General features: G+C 46.2%; 1 protein-coding gene and 2 long non-coding RNA genes across 3 annotated transcripts in view; all 3 read right to left on the bottom strand.

Annotated features, from left to right (window-relative positions):
* Window positions 1–11,615, bottom strand: part of PTEN (phosphatase and tensin homolog) — an 88,359-nt gene extending 76,744 nt beyond the window's left edge. The window contains exon 1 of the mRNA XM_041729486.1: window positions 11,412–11,615. Coding sequence (XP_041585420.1) covers window positions 11,412–11,490 — 79 coding nt within the window. The 5' untranslated portion in view covers window positions 11,491–11,615. The remainder of the gene's footprint in view (window positions 1–11,411) is intronic.
* Window positions 40–11,354, bottom strand: LOC121475823. Its single transcript, XR_005983815.1, has 3 exons — window positions 10,336–11,354; window positions 9,627–9,717; window positions 40–82 (listed from the first exon to the last, which is right to left on the bottom strand). It is a non-coding gene; the product is annotated as an uncharacterized LOC121475823 (long non-coding RNA).
* Window positions 11,616–15,441: 3,826 nt separating the features above from the next.
* Window positions 15,442–26,044, bottom strand: part of LOC121475275 — a 31,422-nt gene continuing 20,819 nt past the window's right edge. The window contains exons 3-5 of the long non-coding RNA XR_005983699.1: window positions 24,727–24,949; window positions 24,064–24,144; window positions 15,442–15,655 (exon numbers count right to left, since the gene is read on the bottom strand). This is a non-coding gene — a long non-coding RNA (uncharacterized LOC121475275). The remainder of the gene's footprint in view (window positions 15,656–24,063; window positions 24,145–24,726; window positions 24,950–26,044) is intronic.

Here is a 26,044-nt window from a genome sequence, read left to right as displayed (position 1 = left end):
TCGAATCCCACGTCGGGCTCCCGGTGCATGGAGCCTGCTTCTCCCTCTGCCTGTGTCTCTGCCTCTCTCTATCTCTCTGTGACTATCATAAATAAATAAGAAAATAAAAAAAAAAAAAAAACATGATGTTTCCACTTAAATATCCAAATAATCTTGTAAAACTAAATGACTAAAAGCCAGGCTTCCATTACATAAGCTTTAGTTCTCAACCCTATCTTTGCATTTTTAGTAGAAAAATATAAACACTGGCATAACCACTAAGTTTTGTTTTTGCAAAAGCTTAAAATCTGATATTAGTCTTTAAAGACTGTAATTAATAGATGATTCTAAAACACAGAAATGTCAAAACCACTTATATCACTAGATTATCTTAACTTTTTCCTATATCTGAGTAACAGATGGCAAGCCTTAGTTCTTGGACACTACACAGTAATCACAATCTGTGTGACCTTTTCAGTATTAAAAAGATTCCAAATAGCCTTAATATCCAGCACCTTAGTGTATTTTACAGTATTACCTATAATCCTAATTACAGTGAATAGAAACTAGATATTCAAAACTACATCATACTTTCTCGATGTACTGGTATATTTATTTTACATAAATTTCCTACAAGTAGTCCATGAAAACTATCCAGATGTCAGATTGCTTCTTCAGTTTTCAAAAAACATACATGCATACATTCACAAAGTATTTTTATCATTACTTTGTTTTCATTAGCACCAAAAAGGTATATACCACACCTAGATAAAAATTTCCTTATGTTTTAGTATTGAAACAACGTTATCTCACTTAGAAAATTGTTACTCTAGCAACTAATTTTGTTTAAAAAAAAGAGAAGAAAAAAAAAAGAATTTGTTTCTTCCTCAATATTTTTGTTATAAGTACATGAATTAATACATTTGTTAAGAAAAATCATTTAGCTAATAAGGTTAAAGTATCTCCCTATTTTAATATCTGGGCACTTTAAAATCTGACACTAACAAATGCCAAGTTTTGATTACAAGTGCACAGCAAACATTTCATCAATAAATATCACCAATTACTGAGGCAACTTATGCAAATATAAACTGTATCATTCAAAATATGCTCCAGGAAACAGTATCATCATGACAAGCCATACCCTTTCTGATTAAAGACAGGAAAGTGACAGAGTTGTACTGACTTTGGTATAAAATGATGTGGTGGTTTATTCAAAAATTACTTGTATATCCACTTTAATTTCAATACAATTTAATATTCCTACAATAGGAAAAGGTAAGTTTTATTTTGTCTTAAATAAATAAAATACGCTTAGATTTTAAATATGGAATAGCTTTCCTAGAAATAACTAAGGGGAAAAAAGTTTCAGGAGTCCAACATTTCAGCTTTGTGCATAACAGATTATGATTCTGTGAATCAAAATCATGAAAATCTTTCCTAATATTTAGGTCATCTTAAATCCACTCTAAAGAAAAATCAGAATATAACAGAAAAAAATATTAGCCAAATACTGGAAAAAAGTCTAATGTGTAACAACAGGGAAACAAATATTTCTGACAACTTCACCATTTAAAATAATTAAGGCAGCTATGAGGGGCTCTGGAAACTGTTTAAAAATCCAAACACCTTTTAAATCCACAACGATGAACTACATTTTAAAGTAGATGCATACAAACAAAACTAGAAGCCAGTACAGAAACATGAAGTTTCGGAGAAGTAGGGCAATAGGCACTTTTTGAAAATTCTCCTCAGTTTTATTTTTATAAGACACATTTTCTTCTAAAGTACAGCAAGCAAATGAAGTTTATTATTCATATACTGAAATAAATACCATAAGCCTTACTCAATTAAATTACAGCAATAAATGCCATCTGTTTTTCTTAACAAATTTGAAGCTATCATATAATTAGCAGTCCTGGTTTTAAAATATTTATCAGTATCTCTGGATATCTCCTGCAATTTCCAAAAGAAATCACAACACTCAGTCAAAACTTATATTTCTTAAGAATTTTTAAAACAGGCCTGACATTTTACTCTGCTTGTGCAAAGTGAGAGGCAAAGCAAATTATAAAATCAAGCAAATAGAAAAAAAGAAAAAAGAAAATCACAGCAATCTACACCTAGAACACTTTTGTAATTACATTTGTCTGCCCTAAAAACAAAACAAAACAAAAAAAATTCAGAATCCACAAAGCTGTTCCCCTGTCATTTTCTCATCTCTGAACTAATCTAAAACTCCATCCTAATTTTTTCTAAAAACGTCACATTAATACAAGTTTTTAAATTAGATAATTAAAGCCTTTCGATTCAACAGGTTGACACAGTGAAGTTAGGATGTAGAAAAGAATGTAACACATGCATCAGAGAACCTTAGAGTCAGTCCTAATTTCTTTATCTGGAACGACATGAGAAGTTTGTATAGCTTGTCAGAAATTTGTCATTTTATATCAACACATATAACTACACCATACCTGACTGTAATAAAAGCAGCTTTAGAATAAAGTGTCAGACAAAAAAAAAAAAAAAAAATGCATTAAACAACAAAAAAACAAGTACATGGGGGGCAAAGCATCTCTTAACAGCTCAGCAACTACATAATTAAAGGAAACTAGCTAAAGATTACTTTAAAAACTATTGGCAACATAAAAATGAAAAAAAAAGAAGTTTTTTGTTTTGTTTTGTTTTTTTTAAATAAAGCCTATCCATCCTATTAGAGCAGTTCTACATACCTCTTAAATAAATCTTACGGTGCGTTACACTTACAAGTTTATTGAAAACATCTTCAGCCTTTTCTAAAAGAAGTTCAAAGCAAAAAAAAAAAAAAAAAAGAAGTTCAAAGCAACACTTTCACTACCAAATAACACATGAGCCTTCTTCAAATAAGCCTTTTTGGTTACCAGTGATACCCTTTGTGGACAAAGTTCCCATTTTAAAGAATATTCGCCTAGCAGCAGTGAGAAAACCTAGATGTTAAAAGCCTCACTCCATCATGCATTAGCAAATTGACCTTCTTAAAAGGACCTTGCCTAAGGGCAAAGGTAATGACTTTTATCAAATATTATACTTCTCTTACTACCTACCAGATACTTTATACCTTTAAAGCAGAATTTCTCAACCTCACATTACTGGTAATTTGGGCCAGATAATTCTTTGTTGTGAGAGGGACTATACTCTACACGGTAGTAGGGCTATATAGCAGTATCCCTAGGCTCTACCAACCAGAGGCCAAGAGCATCCTTCCCATATCCATCTCCTAACTGTGACCACCAAAAGATGTCTCCAGACACTGCCAAAGGCCCAGACAAGGTGGGAGGAGGTCACTCCCAGTTGGCAACCAATATTCTGAAAACACCTCACCTATACTTCTAACAAACCTAAAAACTACCTACGAGGATCTTTACCACCATGACAGAGATGTGGAAAACAGGATTCGCTAACGTTAAGCAACATATCTTTTATTACATAACTGATAAGTGGCCGAGCAAGGAGTTAAGCTAGACTTTAGCTAACTGACTCCCAAGTCCATGCTCTATCTACCACATCACGCTGCTTTTCTAAACTTACTGTCTCATCTACATAATCAGAATAATATTTGCCAGGTTGAGCTATTTAGGATTTACAGATCAAATGAGATAATGCATGTATAAATTCTATCAACCTAAAGAAAATAACACATTAAGGATTTGTTTGATTGAAGATACCATAACACAATGGTTCACGAAGTGTGATTCCCCCGGCCATCAGCATCGCTTGGGAACTTCTTAAAAATACAAATTCTCAGGCTCCAGCCCAGACCTAATGAATCACAAATTCTCAGGGTGGGACAAGTAATCTACAGTTTTACAAGCCCTCCAGGTTATTCTGACACCCTCTCAAATTTGAGAGCTACTGATATAATGGGGGAAAATACTGCACCAAGAGCCTAAAATCTCTACATCCTTCTTTGGACTCAATGTCTACTAGCCCTTAACAAACTACTGATTCTTACTGGAACTAGGATTCCTATACTACAAAAAAAATAATAATAATAATAATAAAAGATGGTAATACTTGCCAGGCTTTTTTCTTCTTTGCAAAACCAAATGAGCTAAAGATTAAGCAAAAACTTTATGAATTAAAAAAAAAAAAAAACACTAAACAAAGATAAGACACTGTTAGGATATATGCCAGCTAATTCTACTACATTAATTAAACAGGAAAAAAAAAAAAACTCCTTCTGATTCAAGTCCTCATTTTTCTCTTACTTCGTATTTCACGAATCATTGAGAATGTTAAATAAATTTTACATTGGCCAAATAAAGCCTGGCAAAACCCTGTTTTCACATTATGAGAGAAAAAAAAAAGGAAAAGCTCAAGCAGACTCAGAGTAAAGTAATTCATAAATACACATTTTAAAATTAAACACCTAAAAATCAAGCTTAGTAACATCCCCCAAACTTCATTCTAAAAGTAGAAAATAGTTTTTGATTCTTTTAATCTCCAATCAGTTCAGAATGACTATAATATGCAAAACGCATACATTTTAAAGCAGAGTTGTTTGCAACTTTGGACACGTATGCTATATTATAAATCACTTCAAGAATACATGTGATTTAAGGAATATGTGATTCAAATCACAATGCACTTCCTAACACCTTTAGACATTCTTTTTTAAAGGTCAAAAGTATCAAACATATAAAATTGGCAGAATGCAAATCCTTGCAATTAATAGTAAAGAACAAAACCTGGTATTTTAGCCTGAAAATCTACAAAAATCAAAGGAAATAAAATTCGAAACTATCCTAAAGAGTCTTAATAATATTAGATCAACTCTAAGTTTTGGGTAGTGACATAAAGCAAAACACAGATGGCACGTGGCACAAGAGTTTCAGACAACTCAACTGTCCTATAAGATGTCAAAATGTCCAATTCTACTATCAAGACTTAGACCAAAGATACAGCTAATTTATACGATACATAATATATAAAAATCACATCATCAAATAGTCATAGATAATGAGACAGAGCACCATTCATTCTGCAACGCAAAACAAATAAGCAAAAAAACCTCATTGGAAAGCAAATGCTTTACTACTGATAGTACTGGGAGACCAGCAAAGGAAAAAAAAAAAAAAAAAAGAACCATCCCTATGCACACAAAATGGCCTTTAGCAGGTAGGTCTCAAGCTTCTTCCATCCTTCCTCCCCTGGCAAGAATCAATGAAGAAGAAAAAAGGCCCCTTAGTTTTCTTCCCGTTTCCAAGGCCTAATATTATATTGATACTCTTGATCAAATGTGAAAATGTGATGAATACAAAGGTTTAACACGAAATTAAAATTCCTAAATTATACGAATGCATTGTTGGATTACATTAAGTATAAACTGTGCTGTAATAAATCTAACTTAGCACTCAAAGTTGCATGCCTCTCCCAACCAAAAATGAACTTAAAAAGAAATGCTCACACGCCTTTATGGGTAAACTGTGTACATTACTTCTGTATTCTACATTAAAAGTTTTTTTGAGAAGATTACTTTGTGAATAAAATATACAAGTTGACCTATCTCTGACACTAAAAAAAAAAAATTCATAACAAATTTATTTTAAAACGTCTACTTCATTACACAATAATAACAGTAAGTTTTCATCTTACCTCAGTATCTCAAAGCAAACACTTTTTGATTAGCATGATTAACTTGCCTCTGGTCAACAGTATGAATGAACAGACCTTTATATTCCATTGTGATGAAACAATCAAGTCACAGACACCTACGACTTAGAACTCCTAAAGGAATACCCATATTTCAAAAAATACTCGTAATTTGGCCCAGTGAAAATTCTAACATGTCCAAAACTGAGGAAATTCAGTTACAATCACTGCTCTCATATATGAAAATACAAATAATTTCTCCTATATGGGTAATCTGAAATTATAATTCTTTTTTTTCTTTTTTTTTTTATTTATGATAGTCACACAGAGAGAGAGAGGGGTAGAGACACAGGCAGAGAGAGAAGCAGGCCCCATGCACCGGGAACCCGACGTGGGATTCGATCCCGGGTCTCCAGGATCGCGCCCTGGGCCAAAGGCAGGCGCCAAACCGCTGCGCCACCCAGGGATCCCTGAAATTATAATTCTTAAGAGCAGCTGTTACCATGTAAGTATTTACAATGTGGCAGGTAGTATGCTAAGTGAATTACTCATATTATCTCCTTTATTCTTTAAGACAAATTTTACAGATGAAACAGTTTGAGAAAGGCTAAGCAACCTACCCAAAGTCACCCAGCTGCTAAGCGGGAGAGCCAGGGTTCCAACACAGGCCAGTCTGGCTGGCTCCAGGACCTACACTACCACCCTAACATCTAAAATGAAACAATGTACACACAATGTGTAGATAAAATTAATGGTCAATATTTTAATGTAATTTAAAATAAATGTAACCTAATGTGAAAATGATAAAACAGTATCAACCAAGGTAGCCTCATTTTTTAGAAATATTACGAGCTTGCTAACTTTGTACCTACTTACACATCTACACAGAATATTCACTTATGGCAGATCCACTGTCCATATCTGAAGTGATGACTATTGATGACCATCAAAGTGCATAACCACCTAAAATATGATACATCAACAGTCTTCCTTTCCACACCACGTGCACACTGTGTGCTGTCGGATGTAGCCACACATATCCACTACTCAGTATTCTCAGTACAACCAAGTGTATACCCTGACACCCTGAAGACGTCCACCTGCCTGTTAAATGCAAACTGCTGCAAATAAAGAGAATATGCCCTAACTATACTGAACTGAAATATCCCCTCTAAAACTAATTCACGCCTAAGTGATGTTTGTTCTTCTTATATTATTACGTTTCCCAACAGCCTTTATTCCAGCGCAAATTAACTTGTAAAGAACCAGATTGCTAATACCTTTTCTGTAACCAGTGAAAAAAATTTCAAAAACTTAGAGGCTAGGTGAAGAGTCAAATCCAATATGCTAACTTTACCTTTCCTGACAAAGGAAACTATTGTCCATTAGTGGGTGCAGATATCCAGTGCTTAGAAAAGCAATCATATTGACAGACCACCCAGCAAAGAATGCATGTGGCAGTAAGTGGCCTTTATAAAACAATTAAGGATATCAGTTTGCTCAGCAAATCCTTACGAACTTAAGGTTATGCAGTCTAACCTCAACATTATTGACAGCTCTGATAGCAAATGCATTCATTTCAAAGCTACCAGTCAGAAAGCCACTGTAAAACCGAATATTTACTGAAATCATTACTGACCCCTATCTCAGACGTTGATACAAATGTCTTAAGTCTCTCCATCCTTAGAACAAATTCTAACACATTTTCTCAAAGAATTCAGGTCACCAAAAGAATTCTCCAATGCTGACCTCACTTAAAATCAAAGTTTACCTAACAAAAACAGAGAGGGAGAAAAAAGGTAAGAGTGAGGTCTCTACAAGATAGAAATAGAACTTAAGAACTCATGGTCTCTAAAGGGGAAAAAAAAAATGATATCAAAGAAATGTTTTACATGATAATTAATAACATAGCTTCTGGAAGCTAAATGCTTCCTTGTACCATGACCAAGCCCAAACATTCCAAGGAAGTGAGAAACTATCATATGCATGCACACTTCTGAATCTCTCTTTACAAATTCCATTTCACATACATTATTGTAGTATAAAAACATTTCCTACACATCTGTCTTACTAAAAAAGCTGAGGTCAAAACTTTACAGTACAATGTTTACTGAGAGTGAATTAATGTTGAAACTTTGTGCACTGATTTTCCCATAATAAATATTCCTTCATTAAAAGTCACTGAAATGATTACTTAAGTGGCTTAAGATATATTAAAAAGTACTAAGCTATCACCACACAAATAAACAGCAAATGGGGCAACTCTCAAAATGAGAACATGTGAAAATAAGAATTAGAGATTTTACTTCTAAAAACCAAGGAAATCTCGAACATTAAGAAGTTTGTGTATTTTTATTTCAGTGGTTATTAGGAAAAAGCAGATACACTGTCCCACATAAAAACTAAAATATCGATAGCCGCCTTTCTCGTGTTAAAGTAAAATTCTAAAAGGTAAGGAACACTAATGCATCTTTTTCTATACTCTCTAAAAATAAATGTAAAACTACGGTGGTTATACCTCACCATATTTTATGACGCTTATTCATCTATTATTCATTAAGTGTATGATAAGCAATGTAAATCTGTACTGATGGTTGTACTCCTGTGCAAACTTTTACAATGGACAGCAATAAAATTCCTTTTTCCTTATACAAAGTCATATAAACTGTAAATTATTCTTTTAGATGCGCTCTATTCTTGAACAATCTTTATGAAAATGAAGTTTGTAAACTGTTACACAGCGATCAGGATGCCCAGTCATGTTGCTCGGAAAATAAATACAACTTAGCAGATACAATACAGTGTAAAATAAAAACTGTGAATAGAATCTTAAAAAAACAAAACAAAAAAACACCTCACAATACAGTCACTTCAGTAATCACTGATCTTAAAAGATAATATAGTTAACTTCCATAGTCACTGTTACCCTCTACAAGTTAAAAATACTCCCTATGGTTAATATTTGAAAAGACGCAAACTTATCAAGATGTAAAAATACACACAAACAGAGCCTAAAGTTCCCATGAAATCTAAAGACACTAAATTTTTTTTTTACAGTCTCATGGTCACCACCATTTTCCAGACTAACAGTCAGATGTTAACAAATTATTTTTAGGACAACTCAATTTTGCAAATAATCGTCTTCAGTTTTCCTCTGAGAAATCACTACGTTCTTCATCTTTCTTATCAGATAGAAATGCTCCAATCACTACTCTCATAAGGGAACGTAACTTCTCACAGGCTAGCTGCTGAAACAGACACTACAACCTGCGAAAGTCCTCAATGGCCACCTTAATTTCCCCCCACAATACACAGAGAACACTAAAGCGAAACCAAGCAAACCAAAGTGCACTGGTGTAATCAAAATTATTGAAAGTCCAACTAACAAAAAAAAAAAAGAGCCCTTCACTGACTTTTTCCTAAATGATTTTTTTTCATACCAATATTTGGCTCAATAAAACCACAACTCTAGAAATCAAGTGTTATTAGTCATTTGACGCAGCGTCTGACACTGCTTTCTATGCACACCCTAACTAAAAGTACCATTCTAGTAACAGTCTTTAAGTCACGTAAATTTCAGGTATGGAGGCACACACCTGTGAAGTCAAAGGCGAGCTGGCCAACCAGCTCAGGACTCCTGTGTAAGAAGCCCGCAGAACGATCTGAATCTTAAAGCCCTATTTTAGAGCAAACGGTAACGTAAAAATAAACCTACTCTGAATGATAAAAGCAATCTACCAAACAGCATCCACAGACATTGGTTTTTGCTCGGGGATTTTTCCTAAAAAGTCAAAGAAACGTGTAATCAGTTTGTTCCTATACACCCAGACGGCTGTCAGTTCACACTAACGCTAGATTGCTTTTGAAATAAATTACAAATCAGAAGTTTTCCAGCAACTGGTGACCTTCTAGGCAAGCGGGTCAAGTTCAGCCTGACCAGTGTTGCAATCAATGCAGACTCCAAAACTTCTAAATATTCTTCTAATACATAATTTTTTAATTAACAGAAAACTTACGTTTTGTGTGCTAGAAAGCTCCTTCTTCGGTGACTTTTACCTTCATCTCAAAACAGACACTTGGGCAGAATTAGCTGTGCATGTTTATGTGCTGCCATGTAATCCAAAGGGAATAAAAAAAAAAAACCTCTTCAGATGTAAAGCATTTTCTTCAAAAACCAAATCCTCCCCACAGTGTTTAGCAGGACATATGGATCCTTCAGCGCCACTCCACCTTTAGGCAAAATGTTTACTGGTGTTCGCTAAAAATGATCTTTATTAAGAATCCTCCAATAACAACAGATGCAATCACGTTTGAACTAAATACCGTCCACTGTTATAATTCACATCACCAAACTTCTGGCCTTAATAGAGAGGCCTTGTTAATAAGATGCTGCGGGCATCTCAGACCCACAAGTCAATTCTGTTTTCATGCCTTAAGACACTGGCCTAAGCAGGAACGCTGAACGTCTGTGATACTTTCCATTCTGACAAAAAAAAAAAAAAAAAAAAGGAGGGCTCTCTGCCCCAACTCTTGATCAAAACCAGTTCATTATACCTGAAACTGCCAAGATCAATGCCTTTCAATAACCGCTATCTTTTCAGGTACAAAGGCCTAACTTTTAGGCAACCGAAACGATACTCCTGTTAAAAATTCTTGGGTTTCTGTGTCATTCAACAACCTAAGTCAGTAAATTTAAGACACTGTGTGGAAAAACAGCTAACATACCTACAGCATGCGAAGCTGGAGTGATCAGCTCTTGCCTGCGTTGCTGGTGATTAGCTGGTAAATTACACCTGACCTTACACCCGAGCCCGAGTACAATTAACGGACATCAGGAGGTGTCGGGAGTCCTGAAAGCTGGATGAGGTGAGCACCAGTTCTGGAGTCGCAGTGACACTTGTATTTCAAGGAAGAACTGAAGCTTCATGACTGCAATCACGATTTGCTGCACACAATACCCCAGAACCCACACAACACGCTCCTCCGGAATCAAGCAGCAGTCAATCCCCACTCTGCTACGTGAGACAAGACCACTGAACAAAAAATGCGGCTGAGCTGCAAAATCTCAAGCCCTGTCCTGGATCACCCCATCAAGGAAGGGGGGAGGGGGGGAGGCAAATTTCAGAAAGACCGAGCAGCAAGAGCGGCTGAGAACGTCTGTTACCTGTGACACTGCTGATCGCAAACTACACAACTTGGGAGAGGCAGTTCCAGGTTGTAATTCAACTCGGCTTGAACACATACGAACCTACTCTTTGTGCCCTCCAACGAACGCCCCGTGTGCTGAAAACGATTCTGCTTCCAAAGTTATGCAAATCAGCTCACAACTCCCATTACAAATTAAAAAAAAAAAAAAAAAAAGAGTCTATCCCTGCAACCAACCCAGGAAACTAAATCACTGCGAGATTCTGATGCAATCTGCATACGTGCAACGCTAATTTTCATTTTAATCTAATCTATGCCGTCGATCTAGGGGCCTAGAGCCAAGATCTGACCGAAATGTGCTCGACCTCGGAGTCCGGGCGCCGCGTCCCCTCCGCGCGTTGGGCAGCCCGGGTTCCCGGCTCCGGGTCCGCCGACGGGGCGCCGTGTCCTGCGGGAGCGGACAATGGCCCTTCGGAGGGGCCGGGCGCGCGCAGGGCCGGGACCCGCCGCTGCCCGACAGCCGCGGCCGGGGCGGAGGGGCCGGGGCCGAGGTCGGAGGCCGGGCCGGGCCGGGCCGGGGCGGCCGAGGCCGGGGCCGGGGCCGGGGTCCGCGGTCCGGGGTCCCGGGGCGCCCGCGGCCGCGCGGAAAGGGATACAGGTCAAGTCCAAGTCGAACCCATCCTCCTGGTAGCGCCTTTTGTTTCTGCTGACGATCTCCTTGATGATGGCTGTCATGTCTGGGAGCCGGTGGCTGGAGAGGAAGGAGGAGAGAGACGGCAGGAGCGGCGGGCGGCGCGGCCTCCTCCGCAGGCTGCAGGCGGCCCCGGGCCTGGCGGCGGGCGGCCCTCGCGCGGCCGGGGCGGGCGTCGGCGGCGGGGCCTGCGCGCGCTCAGGCGGGCTGGCGGCCGCGGGCCGGGGCGGCGCCGGGGGGCCGGGCGGCCGGGCGGCGGCGGGGGGCAGGCTCTCGGGCGGCCCGGGGCCCTGCGCGCGCCGCCGCCGCCGCCGCCGTGGTGCGGGCGGGAGCGGGGGGGGCAGCGGGGCGCCGGCGGCCGCGGCCCCCTCCCCGGAGCCGCCGCCGCCCGGCCGGGCCCGCGGCTTCCACGGTCCCCCGCGCGGGGCGCCGAGCGACGGGAGCACGGCTAGACGCGGGCGCGGGGGCGCGGGCGGGGGCGCGGGCGCGCGCGGGCGCGGGCGGGCGCGGGGGCGCGCGGGCGGGCGCGAGGGCGGGGGCGCGGGCGGGCGCGGGCGCGGGCGCGGGCGGGAGGGCGGGCGCGAGCGCGAGGCCGAGGCCGAGGGCGGGCCGCCCGCCGCTGCCGCCGCCGCCGGCCGGCCGGCTCCCCGAGGGCGCTGCCCCCGCGGCTGCTCACGGGCGCTGAGAGGGGCTCTGGGCCGCGGCCGCCGCCGTCTCTCATCTCCCTCCCTGAGCGCGGCCTCGCCTCTCCGCGGCGCAACTCTCAAACTTCCATCATGGCTGCAGCTTCCGAGACGAGGCCGCCGAGCAGCGCGCACGCCCGCCCCGCCGCGTATCCTGCCGCGGCGCACAAAGAGTCCCGCCACATCACCGCCGCCCCCGCCCCCGCCGCCGCCGCCGCCGCCCCCGCCGCCGCCGCCGCGAGCCCGGCGCCCGGGAGCCCGGGGGGAGGCGGGGGGCGGGGGGCGAGGCCGGGGAGGGGGCCGGGGAGGGGCGGGGGAGGGGCGGGGGGGCGACCGCCGAGCATGCCCAGTGCGAGCGGCCCCCGGAGCTGCACTTGCCGCGGCCGCTCCTGCAGCGGCGGGCGGGGGCGTCGCGGACCCGAGTCGGAGGTCGCCGCGCACCGGGGGGCGCAGGGGGGGCGCAGGGGGGGCGCAGGCGGGGCCAGCGGACCCGGGGCGCCCCTCTCCCGCCCGCAGCGCCCTGGGTCCGCCCCGCGTGCCCCCGCGTGTCCGCTCCCCGCGTGTCGGTGCCCCCGCGTCTGTTCCCGTGTGTCTGAGCACGAGGAACACCCCCACTATGTCCCTCGCGTGTCCACTCCCCCGTGCCTGCTCCCCGCGTGTCGGTGTGACCACGAGGAGCACCCCCATTGTGTCCCCACGCGTGTCCTCCCCCGTCCCTCCCGCGTTGGTGTGAGCACAAGGAAAACCCACATTGTGCCCCCCGCGTGTCCGTTCCCTGCGTGTTCGCCCCCGCGTATCGGCGCGAGCACGAGGAACACCATTGTATCCCCCCGCGTGTCCGTTCCCCGCGTGTCGGTATCCCCCCGCGTGCCTGTCCCCCGTGCCCGCTCCCCGCGTCGGCGTGAGCACGAGGAACACCCCCATTGTGTCCCCCCGCGTCGCCGTGAGCCCGAGGACCGCCCCTATTGTGCCCCCCGCGTGTTCGTTCCCCGCGTGTCGGCGTGATCCCGAGGAACACCCCCCATTGTGTCTCCGCGCGTGTCCCCGCCCCCGGCTCGCTCCCGCCGCCCCACCCCCCGCCGCCGCGGGCCCAGGACTCCGGGGACGGGAGCCACCGCGCCGCCCCCGCCTCGCCCCCGAGAGCGGGCGTCCCCTCCCCTCGGGGCGCCTGCTCCCCGCTCCGCGCCGGGCCGGGCTCCGGGCTCCGGGCTCCGGGCTCCGGGCTCCGGGCTCCGGACCCGCCTGGCCCCGCCCCCCGCGGGCCGCCGCGAAAACCCGGCCGGCTGGATCGCCGCGGGCCGGCGTCGGCGCTCCGCGCGTCGGGCTGCGCCCCGGGCCCGAGCCAGGAGTCCGGGCCGGGAGGGAGCGCGGCCCGGCGGGTGGGCGGGGCCGAGAGGCTTCAAGGGGCGGCGGAGGGCTCCGCGGGCCGCGGCCGGGACTACTTTCAGCGGCGGTCACGTGTGCCCCTAGTTGGGGAACTTTCCAAATTCCCAGTCCCCGAGGAGGGTCGGGGGCGGCCGGTGAGCGGCGGGAGGGCGGGCGCGGCGCCGGGGGAGCCGGTTACACAAGCCCCCGCGTCCTCGCACGTGCCCCCCGCGGCCCCGGCGCGCTCGCGTGCTTCCCGGGCGGCCGGACAGCCGGGGCCGGTGGCCGCAGAGCCGGGGCGGCCTCGCCCTGCGGCGGCTGCGCTGCCCTGCGGCGGCTGCGCCCGGGCCCGGGGACTGTCGGATGCGCCCCGCTGCGGGTCCCGCTGGCCCCGCTGCTCGGAGGGCTCGGCCCCGGCCGGGCGGCGCCACAGACCTGCCAAGTACGCGACGGCCCGGGCGGGCGGGCCTGGCCTCGAGGGCCTCGGGGGCCGCACGGGCCCCGCCGCTGCGCCGTGCGCTCCGCGCCTGAGCACCGGCCGCTCCCCTCCACGCCGGCCCCCTCCACGCCGGCCCCCTCCACGCCGGCCCCCTCCACGCCGGCCCCCTCCACGCCGGCTCCCATCCACGCCGGCCCCCTCCACGCCGGCCCCCTCCACGCCGGCCCCATCCACGCCGGCCCCATCCACGCCGGCCGAGGGGGGGCGCGCCCGTTGCCCTGCTCGGGAAGCACCACCTAGCGGGCCGGTGGAGCCCAGAGGAGCGGGGCTGGGAGCGGGGCTGGGAGCGGGGCTGAGGCGCCGGCCGCGCTGTGCCTGGGTAGGCTGCGAGGATGGAGCGACCTGCGAGTGAAGGGCAGGGAAGCACGAGCCGCCCGGGGAGGTCCGCCAGGACGCGGTGGCCGTCCGGAGCGGCTGTCCCCGGCGCACCGTGCTCGCAGGCAGCCCAGGAGCCCGGAGCCCCACGACGGCTTGCTGGAGGCCGGGGCCGCCCCCGAGCCCGCGACTGCTCGCCCCGCCCGGGGCATTCACAGCGTTCCTCGGGTGGCCCCGGCTCCTTGACACTTGGCTCTCAGGGGAGCGCCGCAGGAGTTCGCAACCTGCGGGATCCGGGCAGTCGGTGTTGGTCGGAGGCCGTGTGCGGGCCCTGGTCAGCGTGCGGGAGGGAGAGGCCACACGTACAAAAGGGAAGCGGCGGGGGGGTGTCTGGAAAGAGTAGGAGAAGGGCTCCGTCTGGTTTCCAGAAATGAAAGCCCCGTGTGCACAGCCTAGGGTGAGCCAGAGACTGCCTTGTTTCACAACTAAACCAGGACTCCCTGCTCTCTAGCTGCTCCACCGGAGTGCATGGTTCAGGAGCTGAGCTGTGCTCCACCGGTAGCAAATGCCGCTACCTGGTGGGGGATGGGAGATGAAGAGCAGGTTAAAGGAAGGGAGGTCGGCTGCCGAAGGTAAAACTTCGCACCTGTGTTTCTCAGGTTGCTGATCCCGTCCCGGGGTCCCTGCTATTAGTACGCCCTCCCCTGCCCCTCCCCGGGAACCTGCCCTACCTGGGGAGGAGTCTGCAATGCTCTGAAATCCACTTCCCCGGGAGGAAATGGGCCCAGTGCTGCGCGTTGGAGGCGAGGAGAGAGGATGCTTTTTCATTCCCCTGGCACAGAGTTCTTCGGGGGGCGGGGGGGGCGCGCCCCCCAGCACTGAAGCGCGGGCCTGGGAGGTTGGCCCACAGCACTCCCGCTGGCAGGGGGAGGAAAACGGAACAGGAGTTTCCCTGCTTCTCTGAACATGAGCCCCCCTCCTCCCCAGCACTGAACCAAAGGATCACTGGTGTCGACAGACATTTGGTCAGCCAGACAGTAATAGCAGGTAGATATCAGGAATTACTGAATTAACACCGCCCCCCCCCCCCCCCCCCGCCCCGTACCACATAGGTTCCTCAAGGAAATTTCAGTTTTCGATTTTTGTTTCTCTTCACATCGTCCTGTACTCAGGGGATCCCCTTACCCAAGTGGTAGAGCTGAAAACTCTTAAATAGCTGACTCTACCTGGCGTACAGGTGGTTTAAAATTTCAACTTCAACTGCGGACATCTGCTTGGCCGTACAGGTATTACAAGACATCGGTTTCCAGGCACTTCAGTCCTTTACCTGTCCGGATTCAGACCGCCCTAGGGAGAAACAGAAGCTTGTAACAAAGGGGGAATTATATAAAGCTTCGGGGAGGCTAACTATGCAGAATAATTAGTAAACACGATAAACCAGCTTTAATTATAGTTTCTAACAGCTGATTCCAAAACTATATTGTTACTACACCCAAAGGATGTCCAAAGAAAATAACTTTCTTATTTTCTTTGATAAATGAAATGACCAACTTGATGTGGGTGATATAAATAGTTGATGTGCTTTTTGGAGGTTCTGCTGCTAAAATGTCTTTTGCTGAACACTGATTGCTATAATGCCTTCCTCGTCTCCCACACACTGACCTTTCAAATAGAGATCTAAATCAATGGCTTTAATTTTTAAGCAATCTTTTCTATTTTTATCTGTTTAACCACTGTTTTCCTAAATAATACAGAATAGAAAAAAATATAATGATTACTGGTTTGAATTTAAACCACCCTATCCTTCCAAGGGTCCAAGGCTTTTCCCCTTATTTCATTTATCCTGATTATAAATGTCACGGTTCTTTTGAATAAAGATGCTTATTAGTCCAAGACATTTCTCCAGAAGGCACTTCTCCGGAAGGCGCTACAAGTTACCATATCCGAAAAAAGAATTTTTCCCTTCTTATCTGTTAGCCCTCCTGGAGCTGTTGCACAGGGCACTTGGGTCTCCCAGCCCGGCAGAGAGGTGTGCCCTAGGAAATGATCACTCTCAGAGAAATGAGGGTGGGGGTATTCTGGGAGAGCCGCGGAGTGGAACAGGCGCTTGCTGTGTCCAAGATGCATTCAGAAATTGTGATGTGGGCCAGAGAGTGAAGGAAGAGACCTAACGTGACAAATCCGCTTCGACTGCTTTACTTTCCAACCTAACACTGTCTACTGCACATTGTACTCGGGTCCTTTTAGTATTAACTCCAATGGTCCTATGGAATACATGTTCTGCTTTTAACTCTTCCACTAGAAAAAGGTACTAATTTGTATCTGCCAGTAGGTCTTGGGGCACTTGCCAGGTGCTTCCCAGAGGGGCCCTCTTTTGTGTAGCCACGGGATGGACATGGAGAAGGAGTCAAGGCTGCCCTGTGCCTCACTCCTACAAATCTTGCCCTTCACAGCATCCTTCTGGCTTCCGGGGCATCAGTGTTTCTGAAAATGAAGAGCACCTGTTTGAAGGCGAAAATGAGACAACTGTTTAAAGTATCTTTTTTGTCTACCTCTTTCATGATGTGACATCTTTTATCTCCACCCTTTCATTTAATTGTCCAATCAACAAATATTTGGGCTAATTATGTGCTCATTCTGTGCACAGAGCCATGACCATGGCATACAGAGTCCAGCCTTTACGGAACAGAGTCTCCGTGAAACTTGGCTTCTTTACCTGACATTGTTTCTGCCTCCTCACAGCCCATGGGAGGAGGTTAAGGCAGTTGGAAGAACCCTGACGTTTGGTAATGGCTTCAGTTATCTTTTGCTGCATGACAAGCCACCATAAGCTCTGTAACTTAAGACAACCACGACCGCTTCTTTGCTCACAATTCTGCAGTTTGGAAAGGGCACAGCTGGGCAGTTCTGCTTTCCCAGGATGGCAGCTGGGGTCAGACACGGTGGCCCGTAGCTGTGAGTTTGCTCACTGAGGCCAAAATGGTCAAGATGCTACCCCTGCATCTGACACTTAGGCTGGGCCAGCTGAAGTGGCTGTTGGCCCCCTCTCTTCATGTGATCGCTCATCATTCAGTGGGCCAGTCCCAGCCCCTTTATGCTCCCAGCCTCTTTACAGCCTGGATCCCAAGAAAGAGAAAGCAGAGGCAATAAGGCCTGCGAAAGCCATGGTGTGGAAGCCCCAGAAGGTCACCTCCATTTTATTCTCCTGGCCAAAGCCCATCACAGGGCCAGCCCAGATCCGAGGGGCAGGAAAGAGACCACACTTCCGAATGGAGGGAGCGCCTGGAATGGGAGGAACTATCAGCAGTCCTATTGGGAAACACTCTATCATATCCCACCCTTTGGCCACGACACTTCACACGCACACACACACACACACACACACACACACACATACACACACCCTCCCCCCAAATTATCGTTCTGTGCAGCACTGGCTCTAAGATCCAGGATCTAATGACACACACTGGGCCCTAGGAGTGGCTGAGGCCTTTTAGATGCTGCTCCTCTTCCTCTGGAGACCTGTGAACCACACGACATACAGCGCCCAGACAGGAATGAGTCAACTACGATGGACACGTGTGTTCAGGACGGGGGAAACAAGGCACAAAGCAGCCACCATCCATAGCGGTTCTGAAAGTCACCCTCACTCTGCAGACCCAGACCTCCTCGAGGATCTGGTTCTTCTCCCTGGGAGCCGCTTTCCGAACCACGGTTACTGGCTCCGGGCTCCAGGGTACAGGCTATGACCTTCGAGGCTCCCGTTTCCATAAACAAGTAATTGCCTGCCCTCTGGCTGAACAGCTCTCTCAGGCTGGGTCCTTTCCATTGAAAGTCGGGAGCCCGGTGGCATTTTATTTTACATTCTCAACAGTCTTTTTCTTCTCTAGTCCAGGCCGGTGGGGATCTCATCAATAGAGCTGTCTTCAAAATTGTGTGGGTTTTCTGTGACTCTTAGTGAAGTTTCCTTCTTGCCCACAACTATGCCCATAAAGCAACATCTGTAATTCTTCCAAAGACAAATTTCTGGGCCTTGTTGAAGCAGCTACTGTTGGACTCCCCTGAAGATTCTTCTTAAAAGCCCTTTCGGCTAGACAAGAGGGTCTATGAGACAACATCTTAACATGTTTAGAGGCTTCAACATAGAGTCTTGATTGGATTTTTACCTTGAGGCCACATTTGACAGGCAGGCCCCTGAGGCCATTTCTTGCCTTGAAACTATTGCTGACTACAGAGAATCTCATTGGCTCTGTTTCCTCTACGTGCCACTTGAAAACGGAAGAGTGCATGTTCTAAGGCGTCTCTCTTGTAACAACACCATCACACATCACTAAAGGAAGCCAACCGATACTCTGAATATGCAGCTTGGAAATCGCCTTCGCCAGATCTGCAACCTCCGTCTTCCGTGTCTCACTGCACGCAGCGGCTGCCACACATTTTGCCGCTGCTTAGCCCCACTTCTCCAGCCTCCAGGACAATTTCCTCACTACCCCTGGAGCCTCCACTGGGAGAGTCCTTCCCAGACGGAGGAGATACATCAACTAAGTGCAAACACAGGGCCCTGGACTGGATTCTGAAACAGGAAAAGAGAATCACCAGAAACGCTGGCGGAATTCATACAGGGCTGCAGCTTATGTTGATTTCTGGGTGTTGATCATTACTCTGTGGTTAATGCATTTATTACTATTAGGGCAGCTAGGTGCAGAACACACATGAACTCTGTACCATTTTTACAACTTTGGTGTAAGTCTAAAATTGTTTCAAAATAGAAAGTAGGGCAGCCCGGGTGGCTCAGCGGTTTAGCGCCACCTTCGGCCCAGGCGTGATCCTGGAGACCAAGGATTGAGTCCCACGTCGGGCTCCCTGTGTGGAGCCTGCTTCTCCCTCTGCCTGTGTCTCTGCCTCTCTGTGTGTGTATGTGTGTCTGTGTGTGTGTGTCTTTTATGAATAAATAAAATCTTTTAAAAAATAGAAAGTAAAAAATAACTAGTTAATTTAAAAAAGAGAGAGAGGGATCCCTGGGTGGCGCAGCGGTTTGGCGCCTGCCTTTGGCCCAGGGCACGATCCTGGAGACCCGGGATCGAATCCCACATCGGGCTCCCGGTGCATGGAGCCTGCTTCTCCCTCTGCCTGTGTCTCTGCCTCTCTCTCTCTGTGTGACTATCATACATAAATAAAAAAAATAATAATAATAAAAATAAAAAAGAGAGAGAGAGAGAGTTCCCTCATCACCTCTCCAACCTCTACCCAATGCTTGGTCCCAAAGCCAACGCCACGTGTCTTAGATTCTTTTTAAGCCAACACCCAACGTTCAGACATGGATTTCCGTTATTTATTATGCATAATACACCACCCCCGAAACGTGGCAGCTTACAACAGCATCGACTGTTTTCTCACTCGCCATTCTACACTAGGGACAGAACACAATGATGACAGCTTGTCTTTCCTTCATGTACTGTTGGTTGGGGTGGCTTGACTGGGGCTGGAGGACCCATAATGATATCAAGCACGGGGCTAGGGCCCAGCTGGAGTGCCTGAAATAGTGAGGGGCTGGGCCTGTCTCCCTCCTTAGGTCTCACTGCCTCCATGAGGCCTTTGTCTTCAGCACTGTTGTCAGTCTTCCTTATCATCCAAGAAAGCAAACACTAGACTTGCCAGGTCTAGGCCCAGAACTGGAATAGCATCATTTTTGCCACATTCTATTGACCAAAGCAAGTAATGGAGCCTGTCAAGATTCCAGGGAGGAGAAAGAGACTCTACCTCTTAGTAGGAAGCATGGAGAGAAATAGCGTAATTGCTGGTGGCCGTCTACCACCATGACTACACCCCACTCCCCTAGAAATGTCTCCTTAAAACAGACAATCTTCCCTGGTCAATTCTTCCTAGAACCTCCATCATTTAAGAATCATTGCTATCCGGGTGCCTGGGTAACTTGGTCGGTTAAGCATCTGACCCTTGATTTCGGCTCATGTCGTGATCTCAGGGTCCTGAGATCCAGCCCTGCGCTGGGTTCTGCACTCAGCGGGGAGTCTGCTTGGGATTCTCTCTCTCCCTCCCTTTTGTTCCTTTTCCCTATTTGTGTTCCCTCTCTCTCAAATAAATAAATCATAAAAAAAAATCATTGCTATCATGACAATTTGATTAACAACTGTTTTCTGTTTGTCAACTATCTTGCTCCCTAACCCTATAATTTTTTCACTAGGTCTCTCCTCTGTGTTACATGCATATTTCTACTCTAGGATTAATACGTGCTATAAAATTATTCATGAAAATTCAGTGAAATAAAACAGAGGTGATAATACATATATCCATGTTTGCATAAATCCATGGAAAATATCGGAAAGGATAAACGAGAAGATAACACTGCTTATCTCTGTCTACAGGATGGGGAGGGAGGGCGTCAGGGGGAGAACTTCTCTTTCCACTTCTTCCTTTCTGTATGGGTTGAAAGTCCTTTACAATGATGGCTTAGTGTTTTCATAAGGTAAAAAAAAAAAAAAAAAAGATTTCACCCAATAGAAGAATTGAGTCTAAAAATCAACAAATGTCCATCATCAGAAAAATATCAACTAAACCAGGGAGACAGCGCAACCCTGATTTCATTTTTAAATAAATGAGCACGCTAAGGAAGTTCTAGCATTTAAGGCTGAATGCGTGGTCAGTGTCTGCTGCACCACAGAAATACGTGAGAATATCTGTCATACGTGGTGTCTAGTGTAGTGGACATGCTGTACCTGACCCTGAGTAGCCCCTCTCCACAGATCAACTGTTTCCCCTCAATCTACTCTGACTTTTCATGCTATTTAATAATAGCATGAAGCTATTTTCTCATTGCTTTGAAGCAGTTGCTCAAAGAAAATACCAGAATTACTCCTCCGGTATCACAGTACAACCACTACGCAGGGCAGTGGCCGACTATTTGAGGATCCAAGAGTATAAGAGCTAGGAGAAACCTCAAAAGTCCCTTAGTTTACCAATCCCATTTTACAAATGATGACCAGAAGCCCAGAGGGTTTATATGCCCAGATTATGTAGCTTCTCAGTGAGGGACCCTGGATCACAGCCTGGGTTAATTCGTGAATAAAGCTGGGAAGAAAACCTCATTTTGATGAAAACCCAAACATGTTCATCAGAGAGAAATTTGGCTAGAGAGAGCTTTTATTAGTCTTCTCAAGCCTCGGACAGGCGTGAGCAAAGGGAGCAAGAAGCCTCCCTGAGGATCCGAAATAGGGTCTAGTACAGCGGAGACGGGGGTGAGTAAACAATATGATTAGTGACGCTCAGGGTCTCCCCGTGAAGTGGGGCGGTTCTCTAGACCAGATCAGGGCTCCACAGATCAAACACCAAACCACGAATTGCTACACGTTGCCTATTTGCTTCTCCTCTTCATGCCAGGACCACTGGAGCATCTCCCAAGGGTGTCAGGGAGGCAGCCCTTTACATGTGGATTGAAAAACAGAAGAGGGAACGCCAAAAGCTGCCGGGAAGAGAAGGAACACCGCCACCTGCTGTAGGGCCGGCGGCAGTGTAAACGGAGCTGCTCGCAGTCAGTGCCCCCCCCCCCCCCCCCCCCCGCAGCGGCTCGCACACCCCAGAACCCACCTCCCCGCACACGGGAATGCTGGATCCCACCGGGCCAGCCTGCCCCACAGGAAGGTTAGTTTGTTCCTGGTAGGAGAAACCCTGCTTGCCTCTCTCCCACTATTGACTCCTATTAGTTCTGAACTCTTCCCTAAAGCCTAAACCTCAAAATAATAAAATATACTTGGCTGAGTTTAGATAAAAGGGATATCGGGGGAGGGGGGGAGCAATACGAGCAAATTTATTCAAGAATTTCACTTGGTGCAGAATTCCCAGTGGCTCACTCACACACTTCCCCAGATAAATGTCTTTTTTTTTTTTTCTTTACTCTTCCCATTTCTTCCTCTTCTATTCTTTTTTTTTTTTTTAAAGATTTGTTTAAAGGTTTTATTTATTTTAGAGAGAGAGAGAGAGAGGCAGCTCGGGAGAGGGAGAGGGAGGATCTCAAGCAGACTCTGCACTGAGCGTGGAGCCTGAGGCAGGGCTCCATCCCACAACCCTGAGATCATGACCTGAGCCAAAATCAAGAGTCAGACGCTTAACTGACTGAGCCACCCAGGTGCCCCAAGATTTTACTTTTTTAAAATAATCTCCACACCCGATACGGTGCTCGCACCCACACCCCTGAGATCAAGAGTCACACGCTACACTGACTGAGCCAGCGAGGCGCTCCTTCCTCTTCCATTCTTACACAAATACACGTCCCCTGAAAGGACAATTGCAAGATCCTTTGTATACAGCCCTGGTTCTCCCAGGCGGCCGAGGACTGATGTTGGTGTCCTCCTCAAAAACTTAGGTTGAAACTAACCCTAAGGTAATGGTATTAGGAGGTGGGCCTTTGGGAGGTGATTGGGTCAGAAGAGTGGAGCCCTTACACATGGAGAAGTGCCCTTATTAGATGGGAGGCCTGGGAGGGCACCCTTGCCTTCCCCAGGCCAGGTGAGGTTCCCCGGGGGAGACAGCCATCCAGGATTCAGGAAGCTCGCCCTCGCCAGACATAGAACCCGATCCTGCAGGCAGGCTGATGTCAGCCTTTCGGCTTCCCAAACTGTGAGAAGCACATTTCCATTGCTTAGAAGCTACCCAGCTCTTAGTTGTCTCAGCCCCAATGGGCTACACCCTCTTCCTTCCATCCTCCTACTCTCCTTTTCCTGCCCTCTTTCTTGCCATCCTTGCCGGTCTATTTCCATTTTCCTCCGACTCGCCTCTACATTTCAAGATTCTCCTTAATGGGGCATCTGGGTGGCTCAGTCGTTGAGCACCCGATTCTTGATCTTGGCTCAGGTGGCGATTTCAGGGTTGTGAGTTCAAGCCCTGGGACAGACTCCACACTGAGTGTGGATCTTGCTTAAGATTCTCCCTCTCCCTCTGCCCCTCCCTCCACTGATCTCCCTCCCTCTCTCTCTTTCAAAAAATAAAAAAGATTCTCCTTATTAATATAGTGATATGGCTATAAGACAAGTGGGAAGGTGACATTTACAGCACTGGCAAGTTCCACAGCTCCAAGGGCCGTGCTTCCCATTGTATGTTAGCCATTGCTTCATGCCCTTCGATTTTTCGACCACATGAATATAGTATCCTTAATTTACATTTAATGTTTTAAACCTAACCTAGTGGCCCAATGGGGGGTGGGGCGGGGGCACCATTTAATTTCCATGATTCTACTTAATGACAAAGCAGTTCTAGATCCTAGGCATTAAAGCCTTCTTGTTAATGATGTCTTAGGATTAATGAGTTCAAAAGGTACTCTCGTTGTGATTTTTTCCATCTTGCAGCAACTTCAGAAAGAACACCATAGAAAAACCTAACGTCAGACCTAGCTTAGAAGGGAAATTTTATCTTTTCTAAATATGATAGACAGTTCTCTTTGATGGAGGTTTGCTACTTAGTCACACTTAAGTGTTTTGTGCTTCTTAAAAGATGTACAGGTTTTACATTTCAGGAAGCTCTAGAGGAAAAGGAGGTCTATCAGGAACAAGTCGTGGTACTTAACAATTAATTTGGGAATACTTGAAACCCTCAACATAAGTTTTATGAAGCCTGGGAACTTGGGAGGAGGCACAAAGCTAGTGGATAGAAACAGTCTATTTTTCTAAGGAGAAAACAAACAAATCCCTGTTGACTTAGCTCTGAGACTTAAGTCTTATCTGAAATTTCTTTCCTGGACATAATACCTTGGTCTTGGCTGCCTCGCAGGGTGCAGTGCCAGGCCACTGGCTGCTGTTGCTCATAGGACCACCGTTTTCCTTGTTCACCTGTTGAAGCAAGTAGAAGGGAGGCCTTAATTTGGATATGCCTCATTATTAATGTGTTCTTATAGACCTGCTAACTGTATAATATCTTATTACTTTATTATTAGGTCTTACCACGATTTTTAAAATAACCTTTAACTGTAAAATACGATGGTCTGCATTTCAAATCCTGTTTATTTTACAGTGTTGAGGCAATTATCCTATTAATGGCAACTTTTCTTTATGATCTGAATTTGGCCCATTAAATCTTCTGTTTTTAAAGTAGAATTCTCGGGCCCGAGGATGGCCATTATTCTCTTTTTGAAATGTACTGTCCCTTTTAACTATATCCAGAAATTTGCCAATCAGGGAGCCTGGGTGGCTCAGTGGTTGAGCGTCTGCCTTCTACTCAGGGCATGACCCTGGGGTCCCGGGATCAAGTCCGGCATCAAGCTCCCCACATGGAGCCTGCTTCTCCCTCTGCCTGCATCTCTGCCTCTCTCTGTGTGTGTCTCATGAATAAATAAATAAAATCTTAAAAAAAAAAGAAATTTGCCAATCAGAAAATCTTGCCCTAAGAATAAGCTATATTAGTAGCTCACTTACCTTGGTAGCTGGGTTGGCTTGGGTTTCCTTTGAGATGCTAGGTCAAGCAGTCCTGACCTCTAGTTCTCCCAAAGTGCACAAAATGTTTTTAATAATCTTCTCCAGTAGACATCTGTTTATTTCACAATGAACAATTAAAGGCATTTCTGCTTCAGGGCACAGAATGCAAACCAAGTGCAGTGCTGTTTTTATACCACCTTGGTTGATGTGGACTAAGGATGCCCTTTAAAAGAAAGAAAGTTATGAATAAAAATACTTTCAGAGGTTGTCCCAAAGCAAATTATAGAGAGGAATTAAATGTCTCATAGGTCTCTGGTGGGTTACCACTCATTGGCCACCAGTTATTTAAATGCAATGACTGTGGATTTTCCCAAAGTTCGAAAACTCCACTGACTCACATATGGGGATCTTCAGAGGGAACTTATCCCGAGTCCTTGAGAGGCAGAGCAATGTCCCCAGCAACACACAGCGCAGGAGACTCTAACACTAGCAATTCTGCTGCTGAGTATATAAACCTCAGAGGCGGAGTTTCAAACTGTGTGAGAACTGAGGCATTCTGATGGTTTCCAAGGAGTAATTCCAGATCCTTACCTTCCATGTATATTCATACCTAAATCTGAACTAGCTGAGAACCAGTGTAGTCAAATGTGCCGTGGTTCCTAATCCCCACCTCTCATTCATAGTAGCCCTTTCTCTCTCTTTAAAAGACAAAGGCCACACCTGTCTTCTCTATCTGAATGCTTAAGGATATATTGCCCCCCAGGGTAAAAACCTGCAAGAAGCTAAAGAGACAATCTGAAATAATGAGATTAATATTGAGAAGCTGAATGGGTCTACTGACTAACACTTTCAAAGCTTAACACTTGTTTCCTAGTGAAATTGAAGGAAGACCTAAGCAAACCCGCTCATTGATAAAATCATTAAAAATACACCACTAAGTGATGTGGGCCATATAATGTGGAAAGCTTTCAAATAATGAATAACATCACTAACGCACTTTTTCCAACCGTCATTTACTCATTTCTGTGAATGATATTCCTCCGTGTTTATAATATAAAAGCAAAAACTGGAAGTAAACTGACGCTGAACCTGTCTTCTTCTAGAAATTAGTAGAATTCGTTCACATATGCGAACCGATTTCTTAAAGTTCCGATGATTTTTTTTTATGTCTCATAATGATCAGCATTTAAAAGCATTTAATTGGTTGATAATGAACTAAAAATAATGATAACTCAGAAAAATTTTTAACACTTTGGAGTATCGTGGTCAAAAAAACGTAATGAAATTTAAGTTTATACATAAAATTTGTCATAAAGAA

Source organism: Vulpes lagopus, chromosome 14 (assembly GCF_018345385.1).
Source record: "Vulpes lagopus strain Blue_001 chromosome 14, ASM1834538v1, whole genome shotgun sequence".
NCBI classification, from domain to species: Eukaryota; Metazoa; Chordata; class Mammalia; order Carnivora; family Canidae; genus Vulpes; species Vulpes lagopus.
Note: the sequence above shows the minus strand (reverse complement) of the source record. Positions and strands in the feature narration are given on the sequence as shown.